At 54.3% G+C, this 21,862-nt stretch overlaps 2 protein-coding genes across 10 annotated transcripts in view; one reads left to right on the forward strand and one right to left on the reverse strand.

Moving 5' to 3' along the window:
* The first annotated feature begins 21 nt into the window (after positions 1–21).
* Positions 22–16,396, forward strand: TOMM40L (translocase of outer mitochondrial membrane 40 like). The gene is made up of 9 exons (XM_069728821.1): positions 22–306; positions 424–629; positions 1,823–1,890; positions 2,085–2,177; positions 2,273–2,374; positions 2,456–2,561; positions 2,707–2,829; positions 15,620–15,696; positions 15,812–16,396. The coding sequence occupies exons 2-9, from the start codon at positions 518–520 to the stop codon at positions 16,052–16,054; spliced, it is 924 nt and encodes a 307-aa protein (XP_069584922.1). The 5' UTR covers positions 22–306; positions 424–517; the 3' UTR covers positions 16,055–16,396.
* A 726-nt stretch (positions 16,397–17,122) lies between these two features.
* Positions 17,123–21,862, reverse strand: part of NR1I3 (nuclear receptor subfamily 1 group I member 3) — a 63,922-nt gene continuing 59,182 nt past the window's right edge. For 5 of the 9 annotated variants that reach the window (XM_069728823.1, XM_069728822.1, XM_069728833.1 and 2 more), the window contains 6 exons: positions 18,965–19,066; positions 18,657–18,880; positions 18,428–18,573; positions 18,130–18,246; positions 17,945–18,050; positions 17,123–17,750 (listed from right to left, as the gene is read on the reverse strand). In XM_069728823.1, the coding sequence (XP_069584924.1) occupies positions 17,615–17,750; positions 17,945–18,050; positions 18,130–18,246; positions 18,428–18,573; positions 18,657–18,880; positions 18,965–19,066 (831 nt within the window). In that variant the 3' untranslated portion in view covers positions 17,123–17,614. The remainder of the gene's footprint in view (positions 17,751–17,944; positions 18,051–18,129; positions 18,247–18,427; positions 18,574–18,656; positions 18,881–18,964; positions 19,067–21,862) is intronic. The other 4 variants (XM_069728829.1, XM_069728828.1, XM_069728832.1 and 1 more) reach the window with 1 other exon arrangement.

A 21,862-nucleotide genomic window follows, 5' to 3' on the forward strand; every position in this document is an offset into this window, starting at 1 on the left:
GTCTCTTAAAGGGCCAGCGCTAGCGAGTCACGTGACCCCACTGACACGGTTCCCCGGCTCTGTTGCCTGCCAGGTCTATTTGCATTATATATTTGTTACCCATTCTGTAATTAATGCTACGTCTGCATTCCGTTTCCCTGGCAACGGCGTGCACAGTCTACTCCTTTTGCCCATACTTGACATGGCCACCGGTGACTTCAGTAGGCGGAGACTGCCAGTAGTTACAATGGCTGCCATCATGCTTGTGACATGAATAGTAGGAGTCTGATGACAGGAGGGGCTGATGGAGGAGCAGGTGCCTCAGGGGTGAGTCCTGGGTGCAGACATCCGTTCTTATGTGTTATGAGGGGTTTAGTGCCCCCATTCTACATGTCTAGGGTCTGCGGTGTCCGTGTTCCCAGCTGACACTTTTTCTCATCTCAGGTGTTGCTGATAATGTTGGAGCCACCCCACGTATGTGAGTATCAGTCTGAGCCCAGCGCCCCCCGACACTGACTGCAGCCAGCAATCCCCCACCATGGGCAACGTCCTGGCTGTGTCACCCCCCGGAGGTTCCTGGTGGACGAGGCGGAGACGAGCAGCGCTGCCCAACCCTGGGAGCTTCGACGAGCTGCACAGGAGCTGTAAAGGTGAGGGCCCAGCCCGGGTTGTGGGGTCCGCCAACAGTACAAGGCGCTCTGCCTAGATTATGGGGCTCTCCCTGTAGTACCGAGGGCTCTGCCTAGATTATGGGGCTCACACTGTAGTACCGAGGGCTCTGCCTAGATTATGGGGCTCTCCCTGTACTACCGAGGGCTCTGCCTAGATTATGGGGCTCACACTGTAGTACCGAGGGCTCTGCCTAGATTATGGGGCTCACACTGTAGTACCGAGGGCTCTGCCTAGATTATGGGGCTCACACTGTAGTACCGAGGGCTCTGCCTAGATTATGGGGCTCTCCCTGTACTACCGAGGGCTCTGCCTAGATTATGGGGCTCACACTGTAGTACCGAGGGCTCTGCCTAGATTATGGGGCTCACACTGTAGTACTGAGGGCTCTGCCTAGATTATGGGGCTCACACTGTAGTACCGAGGGCTCTGCCTAGATTATGGGGCTCTCACTGTACTACCGAGGGCTCTGCCTAGATTATGGGGCTCACACTGTAGTACTGAGGGCTCTGCCTAGATTATTGGGGCTCACACTGTAGTACCGAGGGCTCTGCCTAGACTATGGGGCTCACTGTAGTACCGAGGGCTCTGCCTAGATTATGGGGCTCTCACTGTACTACCGAGGGCTCTGCCTAGATTATTGGGCTCTCACTGTAGTACCGAGGGCTCTGCCTAGAATATGGGGTTCACACTGTACTACCGAGGGCTCTGCCTAGATTATGGGGCTCACACTGTACTACCGAGGGCTCTGCCTAGATTATGGGGCTCACACTGTACTACCGAGGGCTCTGCCTAGATTATGGGGCTCACACTGTACTACCGAGGGCTCCTGCCTAGATTATGGGGCTCACACTGTATTACCGAGGGCTCTGCCCAGATTATGGGGCTCACACTGTAGTACCGAGGGCTCTGCCCAGATTATGGGGCTCACACTGTAGTACCGAGGGATCTGCGTAGGTTATGGGCGCTCTACCTGTGGTTCTTGGGGGCATTCTATATTGTATCAATAACTTTTCCTGTGGAAACGGGGGCTTAGCCTAGATTAAGGGGTCTGCCTATAGTACCAAGGGCTCTAATTGGCTCAATGGGTTCCTCCTGTGGTAGTGGGGGCTCTGTATGGCTCAGTAACGTCCCCTGTGTTAATCGGGGATCTGTATTACGGTCTCTCTTGCAGAGGTATTCCCGCAGCAGATGGAGGGGATGAAGCTCATCATCAACAAGACCCTCAGCAGTCACCTCCAGGTATCTGACACCTGACAACCTTCCAATAGACCTTGTGTCTCTCTCCTTCTCCATATTCAGGGTCTCTGCTTCCTGTCAGTATATGAGAACCGTCCAGATCTGATATATGCTTGTGCTTGTTGTGTCCCGTCCTCACTGTCACAGCTGGCAGAAGTTTACTCAGTCCTTCCTAATTAACCCTCTCCTGCCCACAGGTCAGCCACCAGATACACATGAGCACCATTGGCCTCTCCAGTTATCACTTCAACGCCAAGTACATCGGAGATGCACTGGCCGGTGCCAGTGAGGTACGCCCCCCCCCCCTGCTCCTGGACCACCACTGTGCTGGCCAATCAGGAGGCTGCATTGTGTATTTATCTCCATGTTGATTTCCTCCTTCCAGACATTTCCTCTGCTGATCGGAGACCTGGACAACGCGGGGAGCCTCAATGCCCAGGCGGCCTGTCTGCTGGCCGAATGCATCCGCTCCAAGGCTGTGTTCCAGGTAGGCTGCAGGAACACACCCCCACCCAGCAGGCATCACACGGGGCTATGAAGCTGGTGACATTGTGGAATTTTCCTGCAGACACATCATTCCAAGTTCCTGACATGGCAGGTGGATGTGGAGTACAGGGGGGACGACTGTACAGGGACCCTGACCCTGGGGAATCCCGACATCCTCAACGAATCAGGTGTGTGGTCTGTGCATGGCCAATCAGAGCCTTGCGTCGTCACCCCCGTCCAATCCCATCATTGTGTACAGGTCAGTGGCCAGCAGGGGGTGGCGCTCAGTGTAAATCTTGTGATGGCGTCTCCTCTCCCGTTTTGTGTACGCAGTGATCCTGGTGACGCACTTCCTGCAGAGCATCACTCCCCGTCTGGTCCTTGGCGGAGAACTTGTTTATCACCAACGGATGGCGGAGGAAGGGGCCATCCTGACTTTAGCAGGAAAATACTCCGGTACGGGGACACGTGAGGTTTGCGTATGTCTCGTGCTCCGCTCACATCCAAAGCTGCAGCCACAGATCTTCTGGTCTCAAAATGCAAGAGATTACATCTTTCTGCCACTATGAAAACTATTTATATACAGTGGGGGGAAAAAGTATTTAGTCAGTTACCAATTGTGCAAGTTCTCCCACTTAAAAAGATGAGAGAGTTCTGTAATTGACATCACAGGTAGACCACAACTATGAGAGTCCAAATGAGAAAACAAATCCAGAATATCACCTTGTCTGATTTGGCAAGATTTATTTTGCAAATTATGGTGGATAATAAGTATTTGGTCATTAACAAAAGTTCATCTCCATATTTTGTTATATATCCTTTGTTGGCAATGACAGAGGTCAAACGTTTTCTGTAAGTCTTCACAAGGTTGCCACACACTGTTGTTGGTATGTTGGCCCATTCCTCCATGCAGATCTCCTCTAGAGCAGTGATGTTTTTGGCTTTTCGCTTGGCAACACGGACTTTCAACTCCCTCCAAAGGTTTTCTATAGGGTTGAGATCTGGAGACGCTAGGCCACTCCAGGATCTTCATATGCTCCTTACGAAGCCACTCCTTCGTTGCCCTGGCGGTGTGCTTGGGATCATTATCACGCTGAAAGACCCAGCCACGTTTCATCTTCAATGCCCTTGCTGATGGAAGGAGGTTTGCACTCAGAATCTCACAATACATGGCCCTGGATCTGAGTCCCTGGCGGCGTATTATGTTACTGATGGTAGCCTTTGTTATGGTGGTCCCAGCTCTATGCAGGTCATTCATTAGGTCCCGCATGTGGTTCTTTGATTTTTGCTCACTGTTCTTGTGATCATTTCGACCCCACGGGGTGAGATCTTGCGTGAAGCCCCAGATTGAGGGTGATTCAGTGGTCTTGTATGTCTTCCATTTTTTTTATTCTTGCTCCCACAGTTGACTTCATCACACCAAGCTGCTTGCCTATTGCAGATTCAGTGTTTCCAGCCTCGTGCAGGGCTACAATTTTGTTTCTGGTGTCCTTTTTTTTTTTTTTTTTCTCCAACAATAAATTTTTATTGAAAATTTTACGAGTTACATATGGTGCATTAATAAGTATCATTACAAAGCTGTAAATATAACATATGCATAAATGCATGTAAATGAGTAGTATGCAATCCTATATACTAACAACAATGGGGGGTAGGGGGAGGAGGGAGTAAGAAAAGAAGGGGGGAAAGTAAAAAAGGGGGGGGGGGGGAGGAGGAAGGGGAGCCCGGGGGTAAAATCACTTTGTGCGTGATAATTGCGGAAAGTCATTCTGAGTCCGATGGTTCAGTGTTAGTTAAGTAAAATGTAGGTACGGCAAAGGGAGTGTAATTAGTATATTCCACCCAGGGAAGCCATACTTTCTCAAATTTACCCACTTTGTCCATAAGAATAGCCGACAGTTTTTCATTAACCATGTACCAGGAGAGGCGTGTTTTAACTGCGGAGAAGTTTATAGTTGGATTTTTCCAAGCCAGAGCTATAGTTTGCTTGGTTGCCAAAAATATGAATGATATAAGAGCCTGGGTGTGTTTGGGAATGTTGGAGATGCGTTTGTTGAGTAGGGCCTCCCAAGGGTTTTTTCTGAGATTTATATTTGTGACAGAGAACACTAAATGGTAGATTCTGATCCATAGTCTCCTGACAGTTGGGCATAGCCACCAGATATGGAACATGTCTCCAATAGAGTTACATCCTCTAAAACAGTTTGGGGAGTAGTTAGCAACTGCCTTGGCCACTCTAGCTGGGGTCAGATACCAACGGGTCAACACTTTATAGTTGGTTTCCAGCATTAGGGTATTTAGTATTCCTCCAGTGGAGGAGGACCAGATTTGGGACCACTCTGAGTCAGACAGGGTAGACCCAATATCGGACTCCCAGCGAGAGGTGTATTTCAAGCAGTTTCTATGTGAGGGGGAGTTTAATTGTGAGTAGAGGAGATATATAGTACCTGAGGCGTGGGGGGCTTTGACGACACCTTTGTTCTAATGAGGTAAAGGAGTATGGAGGGGTAGAATTTTTCAATAAAGAGCTGACAAAGTTTTTTAGTTGTAAGTATTTAAATATCTCTCCAGGGGGGAAACCGTGTTTTTCTTGAAGGGTCGGGAATGGGATAATCCCATCCACATTGAAGAGATGGTGAACTCTAGTTATCCCCGCTTCAACCCACTTTTGGAAGTATCTGAGGGATCTCATGCCTGGGGGGAATAGGATGTTGTCCCATAGTGGAGCGAGGGGCAAAAAGGGTGAAATTAGTTTTGAAGAATATTTATGCGAGTCCCAGATTGCAAGAGAGTGTTTTATAATGGGGTTCGAGATATGTTTGAGTTGGGTTGCGAGAATCCATAAAATTGTATCTATGGTGTCAGGTTGTAGCTCAGAGGCCTCTAAGGATAGCCATAATGGAGGTTTAGTGTAGGCGTGGTATAGGGTCAGTTGGCCCAACTGGGCGGCGCGGTAATACTTAGAAAGGTTAGGAACACCCAAGCCCGCTTTCCGGCGGTGGCGGTAAAGGGTGGCTTTATTTACTCTGGGGAGAACTCCTCTCCAAACGAAAGTGTCTATTGATCTTGTGCGAAGGGATAGGGATTGGCAGGACGCGGAATAGATAAAGTAGCTTGGGGAGAATCGACATCTTCAAGGCACGCACTCGGCCTAGCCATGAGAGGTGTAACTTCTCCCAAGATTGGAACAAAAGGCGAAGTTTACGGAGCATAGGTGGATAATTGGCTGTGTAGAGGGAGTCTAGATTAGCCGTCAGTTTTACTCCTAAATAATCCAAATGTTTAGTAACCCACTGGAATGGAAAATCTTTTTGGAGTTGTGTTATAGTTGATTGCGGGAGGGATACATTCATTGCGTAAGATTTGGCAGTGTTTATTTGCAGACCAGATATAGATTCAAAATCTTGTAAGGTTTGGAGAAAAGGCGGTAAGGACATCTGAGGGGACGATAGAAGGAGTAGAATATCATCTGCAAACATAAATAGCTTATGTGGGACTGTTGCCACCTCTACGCCCTGTATTTTGGAGTTGAGACGCAGCTGGATGGCCAGTGGTTCGAACGCTAGGAGGAACAATAGGGGTGAGAGGGGACAACCCTTTCGGGTACCTCTGCTTATTGGGAAGAGTGTAGAGGAGAAGCCGCTGCAGCGCACGTAGGCGGAAGGGGAACTATTGAGAGCATGGATCCAGGAGAGGAAGTGGTCCGGAAACTTCCATCTCTGCAGCACCGCAAACAGGTAAGGCCATGACACAGAGTCAAAGGCTTTTTTAATGTCTAATGACAGTAACATGCTTGATATGTTGCAGCGCTTACAGAGGTGTAGCAAGTGGGAGACCCTCCGTATGTTGTCTGAAGCCTGTCGGCGCGGGACGAAGCCTACTTGATCTTTGTGTATTAATGCACCTAAGCCTGAGTTCAACCTTTGAGATAGGATTTTAGCCAGTATTTTAAGGTCTATGTTAACTAGAGATATTGGTCTATAATTGGACCAAAATAAGTGGTCTGAATTGGGCTTAGGTATCATAGATATTGCAGCGATTAATGAAGCTGCGCCTGGTTTATTACCATCTCTCAGGGAGTTGAAATAATTAGTGTGGGGTCAGTGGCGGGGCATATTTTTTTTTATAGTAAAGGGCCGTAAACCTCTCTGGGCCTAGTTTTTTGTTAATTTTCAAATTTTTAATGGCTATCTCGATTTCATTAGGGGTTATGACTTGGTCAAGAAGTTCGACCATATCAGAACTAAGGGCTGAGAGGGGGACAGAGTCTAAAAAGTTCTCCACGGTATCTATATTTGTGGTAGATGGGGCGTTATACAGCTGTTTTAGTTTTTGCTGGAAAACATGAATAATTTGCTGCGGGTTAGTTGTAACACCTGTGGAGGTGCGCAAGTGTATGGGGGGTCTAGGTAGAGGGTTGAATTTTAAGCGGCGAGCGAGGTTAGAATTATTTTTATTATTAAGGGCGTAGAAGCGTTGCTGTGACCAACGTATAGCGTGGTCGGCGTTCTCTGAGAGGTGAAGGTCTAGTTCTGTCCGAGCGTGGAGGAGGTCTCGATATGTGGTGGGTGAAGGTGTGGTTTTCATCCTGGACTCCAAAGCTGACACCCTGCTCTCCAAATCGATTATTTTTGCATTTCTATCTTTTTTCTTGCGAGAGGCTTCTTGGATGCAGAGACCTCTAGTGCTTCCCATAAGGAAATCGGCGAAGAGGCTGATTGTTTGTTCAAAGAAAAATATTCGTCGATATGATTTTTCAATTTTTGGGCGATTTCAGGGTAGGAGAGCAGTGAATCATTAAGGGTCCAGTTGAATGAGCGGGGTCGCGGGTGGAGTGTTGAGCATGTCATTAGATTTGGGGAATGATCCGACCAGGGAGTAGATTGGATTGAGATATTTGATACATTTGGGATAAAGGAAGGATGAACCAGAATATGATCAATTCTGGTGTACACTAGGTGGCGTGCGGAGAAAAAGGTGAAGTCTCTTTCTGTGGGGTGAAGTTCCCTCCATAGGTCTATCCAGTGGTATTGGGAAAGGAGTTTGTTGAAGTCTGCAGAAGAGTATGGTGGCAGAGGAATAGATGAGTGGGGGCTTAAGGATTTGTCTAGGCTAGCTTTAATTACACAATTGGAATCTCCGCATAAGATTGTGGTGCCTTGGGCATGCTCTGAAATCAATTCTAGTAGTGTTTCTGGTGTCCTTTGACAGCTCTTTGGTCTTCACCATAGTGGAGTCTGGAGTCAGACTGTTTGAGGTTGTGGACAGGTGTCCTTTATACTGATAACAGGAGCCATTACAACAGGTGCCATTACTACAGGTAATGAGTGGAGGACAGAGGAGTCTCTTAAAGAAGAAGTTACAGGTCTGTGAGAGCCAGAAATCTTGCATGTTTTTAGGTGACCAAATACTTATTTTTCCACCATAATTTGCAAAATTAATCTTGCCAAATCAGACAAGGTGATTTTCTGGATTTCTTTTCTCATTTTGACTCTCATAGTTGTGCTCTACCTATGATGTCAATTACAGGCACCTCTCATCTTTTTAAGTGGGAGAACTTGCACAATTGGTGGCTGACTAAATACTTTTTTTTTTCCCCACCGTATGCAGCACTTGTTGTGAGTGTAGGAATTCTACATAATGCAGTAAGATATATGGTGCATCTCTGGGGGCGGCTGGAGGGGATGGGAAGTGAGAAGCGAGTGTAGCTGCGGCTCTGGAGGGATGAACGAGCATGGCGGTGGCTCTGGGGGTGGCTGGAGGGATGAGCGAGCATGGCAGTGGCTCTGGGGGTGGCTGGAGGGAATGAGGAGCGAGCGTGGCGGTGGCTCTGGGGGCGGCTGGAGGGAATGAGGAGCGAGCGTGGCGGTGGCTCTGGGGGCGGCTGGAGGGGGTGAGGAGTGAGGGTGACAGCGGCTCTGGGGGTAGCTGGAGTGGGTGAGGAGCCTTGCTGCGGCTCTGGACGGGGCTGGAGGTAATGAGGAGGAGTGTGGTGGCCGATGAAGATGGGGGAGGCTGAAGGAGATGAGGACAGTGGTGAGCAGCTCTAGGCACAGCTGGAAAGTATGAGGAGTGTGACCGCTCTGGGTGCGGCTGGAGGAGGTGAGGAACGTGACGACTGGCGGCGGCTGGAGGGGGGTGAAGATAGCAGTGGTTGTTCTGGGTGCGGCTGGAGGGGGTGAGAAGCGCGACAGCTCTGGGTGCGGCTGGAGGGGGTAAGGACTGCAGTGGTGGATCTGGGTGCGTATGACGGGGGGGGGGGGGGGGGTGAGGAACATGACAAGTCTGGTGGTGGCTGGAGGGGGTGAGGATAGCAGTGGTGGCTCTGGTTATGGCTGGAAAGGATGAGGAGCGCGGTGGCTCTGGATGCTGCTGGAAGGGGTGAGGAGCACGGCGGCGGTTGAATGGGGTGAGGAGTGTTGGTGGCTCTGGGTGTGGCTGCAGGGGATGAGGAGTGCGTCGGTGGCTGTGAAGGTGACGGCTCTGAGGGTGGCTCTGTGCGGCTTGAGGGAGTGAGGAGCGTTGTCGGTAGCTGGAAGGGGTGAGGAGTGCAGTGGCTCTGGGTGCGGCTTGAGGGAGTGAGGAGCGTGGCCTTGGCTCTGGAGGTGGCTGGAAGGGGTGAGGAGTGCAGTGGCTCTGGGTGCGGCTTGAGGGAGTGAGGAGCGTGGCCGTGGCTCTGGAGGTGGCTGGAAGGGGTGAGGAGTGCAGTGGCTCTGGGTGCGGCTTGAGGGAGTGAGGAGCGTGGCCGTGGCTCTGGAGGTGGCTGGAAGGGGTGAGGAGTGCAGTGGCTCTGGGTGCGGCTTGAGGGAGTGAGGAGCGTGGCCGTGGCTCTGGAGGTGGCTGGAAGGGGTGAGGAGTGCAGTGGCTCTGGGTGCGGCTTGAGGGAGTGAGGAGCGTGGCCGTGGCTCTGGAGGTGGCTGGAAGGGGTGAGGAGTGCAGTGGCTCTGGGTGCGGCTTGAGGGAGTGAGGAGCGTGGCCGTGGCTCTGGAGGTGGCTGGAAGGGGTGAGGAGTGCAGTGGCTCTGGGTGCGGCTTGAGGGAGTGAGGAGCGTGGCCGTGGCTCTGGAGGTGGCTGGAAGGGGTGAGGAGTGCAGTGGCTCTGGGTGCGGCTTGAGGGAGTGAGGAGCGTGGCCGTGGCTCTGGAGGTGGCTGGAAGGGGTGAGGAGTGCAGTGGCTCTGGGTGCGGCTTGAGGGAGTGAGGAGCGTGGCCGTGGCTCTGGAGGTGGCTGGAAGGGGTGAGGAGTGCAGTGGCTCTGGGTGCGGCTTGAGGGAGTGAGGAGCGTGGCCGTGGCTCTGGAGGTGGCTGGAAGGGGTGAGGAGTGCAGTGGCTCTGGGTGCGGCTTGAGGGAGTGAGGAGCGTGGCCGTGGCTCTGGAGGTGGCTGGAAGGGGTGAGGAGTGCAGTGGCTCTGGGTGCGGCTTGAGGGAGTGAGGAGCGTGGCCGTGGCTCTGGAGGTGGCTGGAAGGGGTGAGGAGTGCGGTGGCTCTGGGTGCGGCTTGAGGGAGTGAGGAGCGTGGCCGTGGCTCTGGAGGTGGCTGGAAGGGGTGAGGAGTGAGGGTGACAGCGGCTCTGGGGGTAGCTGGAGTGGGTGAGGAGCCTTGCTGCGGCTCTGGACGGGGCTGGAGGTAATGAGGAGGAGTGTGGTGGCCGATGAAGATGGGGGAGGCTGAAGGAGATGAGGACAGTGGTGAGCAGCTCTAGGCACAGCTGGAAAGTATGAGGAGTGTGACCGCTCTGGGTGCGGCTGGAGGAGGTGAGGAACGTGACGACTGGCGGCGGCTGGAGGGGGGTGAAGATAGCAGTGGTTGTTCTGGGTGCGGCTGGAGGGGGTGAGAAGCGCGACAGCTCTGGGTGCGGCTGGAGGGGGTAAGGACTGCAGTGGTGGATCTGGGTGCGTATGACGGGGGGGGGGGGGGGGGTGAGGAACATGACAAGTCTGGTGGTGGCTGGAGGGGGTGAGGATAGCAGTGGTGGCTCTGGTTATGGCTGGAAAGGATGAGGAGCGCGGTGGCTCTGGATGCTGCTGGAAGGGGTGAGGAGCACGGCGGCGGTTGAATGGGGTGAGGAGTGTTGGTGGCTCTGGGTGTGGCTGCAGGGGATGAGGAGTGCGTCGGTGGCTGTGAAGGTGACGGCTCTGAGGGTGGCTCTGTGCGGCTTGAGGGAGTGAGGAGCGTTGTCGGTAGCTGGAAGGGGTGAGGAGTGCAGTGGCTCTGGGTGCGGCTTGAGGGAGTGAGGAGCGTGGCCTTGGCTCTGGAGGTGGCTGGAAGGGGTGAGGAGTGCAGTGGCTCTGGGTGCGGCTTGAGGGAGTGAGGAGCGTGGCCGTGGCTCTGGAGGTGGCTGGAAGGGGTGAGGAGTGCAGTGGCTCTGGGTGCGGCTTGAGGGAGTGAGGAGCGTGGCCGTGGCTCTGGAGGTGGCTGGAAGGGGTGAGGAGTGCAGTGGCTCTGGGTGCGGCTTGAGGGAGTGAGGAGCGTGGCCGTGGCTCTGGAGGTGGCTGGAAGGGGTGAGGAGTGCAGTGGCTCTGGGTGCGGCTTGAGGGAGTGAGGAGCGTGGCCGTGGCTCTGGAGGTGGCTGGAAGGGGTGAGGAGTGCAGTGGCTCTGGGTGCGGCTTGAGGGAGTGAGGAGCGTGGCCGTGGCTCTGGAGGTGGCTGGAAGGGGTGAGGAGTGCAGTGGCTCTGGGTGCGGCTTGAGGGAGTGAGGAGCGTGGCCGTGGCTCTGGAGGTGGCTGGAAGGGGTGAGGAGTGCAGTGGCTCTGGGTGCGGCTTGAGGGAGTGAGGAGCGTGGCCGTGGCTCTGGAGGTGGCTGGAAGGGGTGAGGAGTGCAGTGGCTCTGGGTGCGGCTTGAGGGAGTGAGGAGCGTGGCCGTGGCTCTGGAGGTGGCTGGAAGGGGTGAGGAGTGCAGTGGCTCTGGGTGCGGCTTGAGGGAGTGAGGAGCGTGGCCGTGGCTCTGGAGGTGGCTGGAAGGGGTGAGGAGTGCAGTGGCTCTGGGTGCGGCTTGAGGGAGTGAGGAGCGTGGCCGTGGCTCTGGAGGTGGCTGGAAGGGGTGAGGAGTGCAGTGGCTCTGGGTGCGGCTTGAGGGAGTGAGGAGCGTGGCCGTGGCTCTGGAGGTGGCTGGAAGGGGTGAGGAGTGCGGTGGCTCTGGGTGCGGCTTGAGGGAGTGAGGAGCGTGGCCGTGGCTCTGGAGGTGGCTGGAAGGGGTGAGGAGTGAGGGTGACAGCGGCTCTGGGGGTAGCTGGAGTGGGTGAGGAGCCTTGCTGCGGCTCTGGACGGGGCTGGAGGTAATGAGGAGGAGTGTGGTGGCCGATGAAGATGGGGGAGGCTGAAGGAGATGAGGACAGTGGTGAGCAGCTCTAGGCACAGCTGGAAAGTATGAGGAGTGTGACCGCTCTGGGTGCGGCTGGAGGAGGTGAGGAACGTGACGACTGGCGGCGGCTGGAGGGGGGTGAAGATAGCAGTGGTTGTTCTGGGTGCGGCTGGAGGGGGTGAGAAGCGCGACAGCTCTGGGTGCGGCTGGAGGGGGTAAGGACTGCAGTGGTGGATCTGGGTGCGTATGACGGGGGGGGGGGGGGGGGTGAGGAACATGACAAGTCTGGTGGTGGCTGGAGGGGGTGAGGATAGCAGTGGTGGCTCTGGTTATGGCTGGAAAGGATGAGGAGCGCGGTGGCTCTGGATGCTGCTGGAAGGGGTGAGGAGCACGGCGGCGGTTGAATGGGGTGAGGAGTGTTGGTGGCTCTGGGTGTGGCTGCAGGGGATGAGGAGTGCGTCGGTGGCTGTGAAGGTGACGGCTCTGAGGGTGGCTCTGTGCGGCTTGAGGGAGTGAGGAGCGTTGTCGGTAGCTGGAAGGGGTGAGGAGTGCAGTGGCTCTGGGTGCGGCTTGAGGGAGTGAGGAGCGTGGCCTTGGCTCTGGAGGTGGCTGGAAGGGGTGAGGAGTGCAGTGGCTCTGGGTGCGGCTTGAGGGAGTGAGGAGCGTGGCCGTGGCTCTGGAGGTGGCTGGAAGGGGTGAGGAGTGCAGTGGCTCTGGGTGCGGCTTGAGGGAGTGAGGAGCGTGGCCGTGGCTCTGGAGGTGGCTGGAAGGGGTGAGGAGTGCAGTGGCTCTGGGTGCGGCTTGAGGGAGTGAGGAGCGTGGCCGTGGCTCTGGAGGTGGCTGGAAGGGGTGAGGAGTGCAGTGGCTCTGGGTGCGGCTTGAGGGAGTGAGGAGCGTGGCCGTGGCTCTGGAGGTGGCTGGAAGGGGTGAGGAGTGCAGTGGCTCTGGGTGCGGCTTGAGGGAGTGAGGAGCGTGGCCGTGGCTCTGGAGGTGGCTGGAAGGGGTGAGGAGTGCAGTGGCTCTGGGTGCGGCTTGAGGGAGTGAGGAGCGTGGCCGTGGCTCTGGAGGTGGCTGGAAGGGGTGAGGAGTGCAGTGGCTCTGGGTGCGGCTTGAGGGAGTGAGGAGCGTGGCCGTGGCTCTGGAGGTGGCTGGAAGGGGTGAGGAGTGCAGTGGCTCTGGGTGCGGCTTGAGGGAGTGAGGAGCGTGGCCGTGGCTCTGGAGGTGGCTGGAAGGGGTGAGGAGTGCAGTGGCTCTGGGTGCGGCTTGAGGGAGTGAGGAGCGTGGCCGTGGCTCTGGAGGTGGCTGGAAGGGGTGAGGAGTGCAGTGGCTCTGGGTGCGGCTTGAGGGAGTGAGGAGCGTGGCCGTGGCTCTGGAGGTGGCTGGAAGGGGTGAGGAGTGCAGTGGCTCTGGGTGCGGCTTGAGGGAGTGAGGAGCGTGGCCGTGGCTCTGGAGGTGGCTGGAAGGGGTGAGGAGTGCGGTGGCTCTGGGTGCGGCTTGAGGGAGTGAGGAGCGTGGCCGTGGCTCTGGAGGTGGCTGGAAGGGGTGAGGAGTGAGGGTGACAGCGGCTCTGGGGGTAGCTGGAGTGGGTGAGGAGCCTTGCTGCGGCTCTGGACGGGGCTGGAGGTAATGAGGAGGAGTGTGGTGGCCGATGAAGATGGGGGAGGCTGAAGGAGATGAGGACAGTGGTGAGCAGCTCTAGGCACAGCTGGAAAGTATGAGGAGTGTGACCGCTCTGGGTGCGGCTGGAGGAGGTGAGGAACGTGACGACTGGCGGCGGCTGGAGGGGGGTGAAGATAGCAGTGGTTGTTCTGGGTGCGGCTGGAGGGGGTGAGAAGCGCGACAGCTCTGGGTGCGGCTGGAGGGGGTAAGGACTGCAGTGGTGGATCTGGGTGCGTATGACGGGGGGGGGGGGGGGGGTGAGGAACATGACAAGTCTGGTGGTGGCTGGAGGGGGTGAGGATAGCAGTGGTGGCTCTGGTTATGGCTGGAAAGGATGAGGAGCGCGGTGGCTCTGGATGCTGCTGGAAGGGGTGAGGAGCACGGCGGCGGTTGAATGGGGTGAGGAGTGTTGGTGGCTCTGGGTGTGGCTGCAGGGGATGAGGAGTGCGTCGGTGGCTGTGAAGGTGACGGCTCTGAGGGTGGCTCTGTGCGGCTTGAGGGAGTGAGGAGCGTTGTCGGTAGCTGGAAGGGGTGAGGAGTGCAGTGGCTCTGGGTGCGGCTTGAGGGAGTGAGGAGCGTGGCCTTGGCTCTGGAGGTGGCTGGAAGGGGTGAGGAGTGCAGTGGCTCTGGGTGCGGCTTGAGGGAGTGAGGAGCGTGGCCGTGGCTCTGGAGGTGGCTGGAAGGGGTGAGGAGTGCAGTGGCTCTGGGTGCGGCTTGAGGGAGTGAGGAGCGTGGCCGTGGCTCTGGAGGTGGCTGGAAGGGGTGAGGAGTGCAGTGGCTCTGGGTGCGGCTTGAGGGAGTGAGGAGCGTGGCCGTGGCTCTGGAGGTGGCTGGAAGGGGTGAGGAGTGCAGTGGCTCTGGGTGCGGCTTGAGGGAGTGAGGAGCGTGGCCGTGGCTCTGGAGGTGGCTGGAAGGGGTGAGGAGTGCAGTGGCTCTGGGTGCGGCTTGAGGGAGTGAGGAGCGTGGCCGTGGCTCTGGAGGTGGCTGGAAGGGGTGAGGAGTGCAGTGGCTCTGGGTGCGGCTTGAGGGAGTGAGGAGCGTGGCCGTGGCTCTGGAGGTGGCTGGAAGGGGTGAGGAGTGCAGTGGCTCTGGGTGCGGCTTGAGGGAGTGAGGAGCGTGGCCGTGGCTCTGGAGGTGGCTGGAAGGGGTGAGGAGTGCAGTGGCTCTGGGTGCGGCTTGAGGGAGTGAGGAGCGTGGCCGTGGCTCTGGAGGTGGCTGGAAGGGGTGAGGAGTGCAGTGGCTCTGGGTGCGGCTTGAGGGAGTGAGGAGCGTGGCCGTGGCTCTGGAGGTGGCTGGAAGGGGTGAGGAGTGCAGTGGCTCTGGGTGCGGCTTGAGGGAGTGAGGAGCGTGGCCGTGGCTCTGGAGGTGGCTGGAAGGGGTGAGGAGTGCAGTGGCTCTGGGTGCGGCTTGAGGGAGTGAGGAGCGTGGCCGTGGCTCTGGAGGTGGCTGGAAGGGGTGAGGAGTGCGGTGGCTCTGGGTGCGGCTTGAGGGAGTGAGGAGCGTGGCCGTGGCTCTGGAGGTGGCTGGAAGGGGTGAGGAGTGCAGTGGCTCTGGGTGCGGCTTGAGGGAGTGAGGAGCGTGGCCGTGGCTCTGGAGGTGGCTGGAAGGGGTGAGGAGTGCAGTGGCTCTGGGTGCGGCTTGAGGGAGTGAGGAGCGTGGCCGTGGCTCTGGAGGTGGCTGGAAGGGGTGAGGAGTGCGGTGGCTCTGGGTGTGGCTTGAGGGAGTGAGGAGCGTGGGGGCAGTTCTGGGAGTGGCTGGAAGGGGTGAGGAGTGAGTGTGCGGTGGCTCTGGGGGCAGCTGGAGGGGGTGAGGAGCGTGGTGGCGCCTCTTGAGGGGGTGAGGAGTGAGCATTGCAGCGTCTGTGGGGGAGGCTGGAGGTAATGAGTGTGGCAGAGCTTGGGGGCAGCAGAAGGGGATGAGGGACGTGGCGGGCGGCTCTGGGCACAGCTGGAAAGGGTAAGGAGTGCTGTGGCTCTGGGTGCAGCTGGGGGGGTGGTTAGGAGAGCTGCGGCTTTGGGTGTGACTGGAGGATACTCATCAGATGTTCGGCTTTTTTTCCTGAGGTGTTTGGGGGTGATAGATTTGATGTGACATATCGTCTCACTGATTGGACCGGACCACCATCAGTCTCACCAGTGTCACTTGGTCCAGAATTCCATGTCATTCTGGACAGCTGGACTTCCTGTGGCATGGTCCGGACTGTCAGTCTTGTGCCTCGTACATAGTTGTCAGAGCTTCTGTGTGTGAAGCCAAGGCTGTCAGTGACTTTCCTCTTGTGTTTCCTTGTAGCCCAGGACTGGGTGGCAACTCTGAATATCGGGTATGGTGGAGCACATGCCAGCTACTATCATAGAGCCAACGAGCAGGTGAGACTGACCCCTGCACACTGGTGAAGTACGAGGAGCCTCTGATCCGAGAGATCTGGTCCATTATATTACGGATTGTACATTTATACCTATGACGTGCCGTTTATTCCCTCAGATCCGGCTCGGGGTGGAATTTGAGGCGAACACTCGTCTGCAGGAGACGTCCTTTGCCTTTGGATATCACCTGGACGTCCCTAAGGCAAACATGGTATTTAAAGGGACGGTGGACAGTTCTTGGTGTGTGGGGGGAGTCCTGGAGAAGAGGCTGCCCCCTCTCCCCCTCACCTTGGCCCTTGGGGCTTTTATGAACCACTGGAAAAATAAATTTCATTGTGGGTTCAGCATCTTGGTGGGATGAAGATGGACGGACAGGTGCCTCGCCCTCCCCCACCTCCTTTCTTCGGAGGTCATGTCCTGTCTGTATACATTATTGTTGGATTGGTGGAGCACAGGACGATGCTGCCCCTGGTGGTAAGACAATGCACTGCACGCCTAGCACAGGGGTTAATCTCAGGACCTCATCCACTCCGTCACCCTCCACTGCACTGGTCTCTGGATACCCAGGGGCCACAGGGACAGGTCCGGAGGCCGCGCTCTTCTTCATTCCATGTAGATGGTGTTTGTCTGTTGTTATATTGCAGGAGATCAGTGCGCCCTGTAAGAGGCGCTGTCTACATTTATAAAGTTGAATTTTACCAGACACGGCCTCCCGTGTGTTCTGTCAGCAGCGTCTGTAATACTGGATGTAATATTCGGGACTCCAAGTTGTACCCCAAACTAGTAATGATAGAGAAGGATGCTGACACTTTAGAGTACTAATTGGTGCCAACCCCCTGTGTGCGGTGTTTCCCCCCACCCCCCCACCCCCACTGGTTGCCCCTGTGCACGGTGTGCTCCCCGCGCACAGCTGTTAGCTTCCTCCCCCGCTTCTCCCCTGTGCACAACTCTTGTGTCTCCTAGCAATAATAAAGAGTAGTATAAGGGGAGCAATGCAGTGGCGTCATCATGCTGTCTGATGTCCCCTGCATGGCACCGACCTCCAATAGCAATAGTCCTGCTGTTATAAGGAGTATAGCTGGAAGCCGATCCCTCTGTATGCCGCTACAGCTGTCCTACAGATGCTTTTTTTTTTAATGCCGATGTGTCCCGCCTGGCATGTGCCAGATTTGCCTTATGGCAAGGCCAGATCTGGGTACAGGTATGGAAAATGAAACATGGCTAGATGACGATCCCAGTGCAAGCTGTTAAATTTTGGTGGTGTAGTACCACTTTCCAGACACCAGAGGGCATCAGAATACCTCATTTACTATGTGTGCTTTTGGCTATAGAAAGGTTCCCAGCCGCTGGTGAATCATGTGACTCTGAGTGAGGGGCGTGGCCTTGTTAAAGGGCAGATCCCTGAGAAATATAATTACAGAATTACAAATTATTATAAAATGCTTTCTTTATTGTTTTTTTTTTTTTATTATTTTTACCCCCTCGAAAAAGCTTTGTCTACTGCAGTAAAGTGCACCGATGCTCTGCAGCCTCCTGCCCACGATGGGGGGCAGCAGAGCACCTTTGGCCTTGATCACCAGTCATAGTGCATCATGGTCAGTGGTGGAAGCTGTGACTGGCCTCTGGCGGCGACCAATTAAAGGGGCAGATGATCAATTAGTGCCAGATGATCAATTAGTGCCAGATACATCAGTATCTCTCTATGTACATGGTACTCACATTGCAGATCTGATCTTACAGATCTGATTGGATGAACCACAGTGATCTCTGTTGGGAATAAGTCTATATAGTGGCTAATAGCAGAGAGCACTTGCTAGATTTCCATGGTGAGGTGTCCGGATCTGGGTTGGCTTGAACCCTCAATGTGATAACACTGGTTTTAGAGTTGTTTGTGCATCATGTGACCAGCCTGGGTGGTCCCTCAGCTGAATATCTCCTTCATCAGGGGTGTCATGGCATCCTCCATCACGTTCTGGATGTGAACCATCTGCTTGGCGTTCTCCTCGTTCAGGGTGCGCAGCTCGGCCAACATGGACAGCAGCTTAGCAAACAGGAACCTGGGGGGAGGAGCCAACACGTTATAACTTCACAGCCCCCCCTGAACTGTAATAACAGCACCGTGATTGGATTTCTGGTAGTAAAGGGAGCAACATCCAATGTAACTACGGCACGGCCTGATGATGGCGTACATATCGCTAGTGCCTGCCATCTTGTCACCCTCCCCTCGACGTTGGTGGCGAAGGCGTGTTACCTGCTGCCCGGAAGCTGGTGGTGGTAATCGATGTAACATTTCAGGGTCATGGCCATGGACTCCTGGATCTTATCAATGTGGCTGTGTTCGATGACGCCTGGCCGGTCTGTGGAGAGATGGCGGAGTGGACTGGATTAGTGGGGTTTGACCACCGGCCCCCTCCTCTGTGCTGCCGAGTCACATACCTGGGGAGAAGAGCGCCAGCGCCTGCATCAGGACGTATTCTGCCTCGTGAAGCTTTAAGTTCCGGAGGGTGATGTGAAATTTCAGTAACGGCTCCAAAAATATGCGCTGGAACCCAGCTGAGTACGAAAAATCAGTATCAGAGATCTGCCACCAGGGGGCGTCGTATCTAACAGCACTGCTGCCCCTTTAAGAACCCTATTTAGTTAAAATTAGTCATCATTTTTAGATGAGTATTTGAAGGTGAGCTGCAATGAGACCCCCACAGTATGACCAGGACCCCTGCCAGTCGGCACTTACTCCGCTCGCCATGCTCTATACTCAGTTTCAGGCGCCCGAACTCCCAGATCTTGGTCTCCAGATTGAAGACGGTGTTAAACTGAAGATGGGAGACTTCCATGGTGGATCCTTTCAGCAGCGAGATCTGATCGTCTATAGATAAGGATCTGAGCAGAGAGAAATATGGGAAATGGAGCAACAGACTCCAGAGCTGCGCTCGCACTTCTGCTCCCACCGTGTATGTACTCACTTGAAGACTGGGATCTCTTTAGCAAATTGGATAACTTGTTGAATCATGTAAGTGCTCAGATCTGCAAAATGTGGTAGCTTCGTCATATTGTCCCCGATGACGTTGCCGAGCATGTGCTGTGAGGTGGGATTCTGCTCCGTGCCCCCCGGACTAGAGTCAGGTGAGATGGACGATGACTGCTGCATATCATAGTTGTCCCAGTCAACCTTTATAATGGGCTGCGGCTGGAGGGAAGACACAAAGACAGTACTGCTTCACATCCACTAGATGGCGATGTTTCCCTGCCAATGACCTTACATTACCTCTACCTGTAAACATGGCTGCCTCCTGTAGCCCAGGTAGTGAACTGTAAAGGAGCCCGTATGCACAAAGAGGTAATCTGCTGAAATATCTTCATGGCCATGGGATAGCTGCTATGTGCGAATTAACACAAAGAATGTCAGATGATTTTCACATAATCCGGTCCCATCTGGCCGAGGTTGCCCTGAGTGGCACCGATCTGTACATGATGTCCCTGGCAGGATATTGCTCCTGGTTACTGATTACATATCAGCGAAGTCACAAAGGTCATCCTGAGAGAAGCTGCGAAACAGCAGGAGGATAAACCGGATGTGTAGAGAAGACCTGCTCCCACCCCCCCCTGCAATTGCATACACCCAGCGGCCACCGGCGAATATAATATACACCCACCGGCCACCCAGGGATTGTATTATACACACACCTGCCACCCAGGGATTATATTATACACCCACCGGCCACCCAAAGATTATGTTATACACCCACCGGCCACCCAAGGATTATATTATACACCCACCGGCCACCCAAGGATTATATTATACACCCACCGTCCACCCAAGGATTATATTATACACCCACCGGCCATCCAGGGATTATATTATACACCCACCGGCCACCCAGGGATTGTATTATACACCCACCGGCCACCAAGGGATTATATTATACACCCACCGGCCACCAAGGGATTATATTATACACCCACCGGCCACCAAAGGATTATATTATACACCCAGCGGCCACCCGAGGATTATATTATACACCCAGCGGCCACCCAGGGATTGTATTATACACCCACCGGCCACCCAAGGATTATGTTATACACCCACCGGCCACCAAAGGATTATATTATACACCCACCGGCCACCCAAGGATTATATACACCCACCGGCCACCCAGGGATTATATTATACACCCAGCGGCCACCCATGGATTATATTGTACACCCACTGGCCACCCAGGGATTGTATTATACACCCAGCGGCCACCCGAGGATTATATTATACACCCAGCGACCACCCAGGGATTGTATTATACACACACCTGCCACCCAGGGATTGATTTATACACCCACCGGCCACCCAGGGATTGTACCATACACCCAGCGGCCACCCGAGGATTATATTATACACCCAGCGGCCACCTGTCGAATACATTATACATCCACCGGCCACCCAAGGATTATATTATACACCCACCGGTCACCTGGAGATTATATTATATACCCAGCGGCCACCTGGGGATTATATTATATACCCAGCGGCCACCCGGGGAATATAATATACAGCCACCGGTTACCCAGGGATTATATTATACACCCTCTGGCTACTCAGGGATTATATTACACACCCTCTGACCACTCAGGGATTATATTATATACCCACCGGCCACTCAGAGATTATATGATACACCCTCTGGCCACTCAGGGATTATATTATCCACCCAGTGGCCACTCAGGGATTGTGCACACAGTGGCAACTCGGGAATTACATTATACATCCTCCGGCCACTCGAGATTATATTATGCAGCCACTCAGGGATTATATTATACACCCACTAGCCACTCTGGGATTATATTATACAGCCACTCAGGGATTATATTATACACCCACCAAGGGATTATATTATACACCCACCAGCCACCCAGGGATTATATTATACAGCCACTCAGGGATTATATTATACACCCACCAAGGGATTATATTATACACCCACCAGCCACCCAGGGATTATATTATACACCCACCAGCCACCCAGGGATTATATTATACACCCACCGGCCACTCAAGGATTATATTATACACCCACTGGCCACTCAGGAATTATATTGCGCACCCAGCGGCAACTCAGGAATTATATTATACATCCTCTGGCCAGTTAGAGATTATATTATGCACCCACCAGCCACTCAGGGATTATATTATACACCCATCGGCCACTCAGGGATTATATTATACACCCACTAGCCAATCAGGGATTATATTATACACCCACCGGCCACCCAGATATTATATTATACACTCACCGGCTACCCAGGGATTATATTATACACCCACCAGCCACCCAAGGATTATATTATACACCCACCGGCAACTCAAGGATTATATTATACACCCACTGGCCACTCAGGAATTATATTGCGCACCCAGCGGCAACTCAGGAATTGTATTATACATCCTCTGGCCAGTTAGAGATTATATTATGCACCCACCAGCCACTCAGGGATTATATTATACACACCCATCGGCCACTCAGGGATTATATTATACACCCACTGGCCACTCAGGGATTATATTATACACCCACTGGCCACTCAAGGATTATATTATACACCCACTGGACACTCGGGGATTATATTATACACCCACCGGCCACCCAGGGATTATATTATACACCCACCAGCCACTCGGGGATTATATTATACCACCCACTGGACACTTGGGGATTATATTATACACCCATCGGCCACCCAGGGAATATAATATACATCCACTGGCCACTCAAGGATTAAATTGTACACCCACTGGCCACTCAGGGATTATATTATACACCCACTGGCTACTGAGGGATTATATTATACACCCACTTGCTACTCAAGGATTATATTATACACCCAATGGCCACTCAGGGATTATATTATGCACCCACCGGCCACTCAGGGATTATATTATGCACCCATCGGCCACTCGGGGATTATATTATACCACCCACTGGACACTTGGGGATTATATTATACACCCATCGGCCACCCAGGGAATATATTATACACCCACTTGCTACTCAAGGATTATATTATACACCCAATGGCCACTCAGGGATTATATTATGCACCCACCGGCCACTCAGGGATTATATTATGCACCCATCGGCCACTCGGTGATTATATTATGCACCCATTGGCCACCCAGTGA

The sequence above is a fragment of the Ranitomeya imitator genome, chromosome 1 (assembly GCF_032444005.1).
Source record: "Ranitomeya imitator isolate aRanImi1 chromosome 1, aRanImi1.pri, whole genome shotgun sequence".
Classification (NCBI taxonomy): domain Eukaryota; kingdom Metazoa; phylum Chordata; class Amphibia; order Anura; family Dendrobatidae; genus Ranitomeya; species Ranitomeya imitator.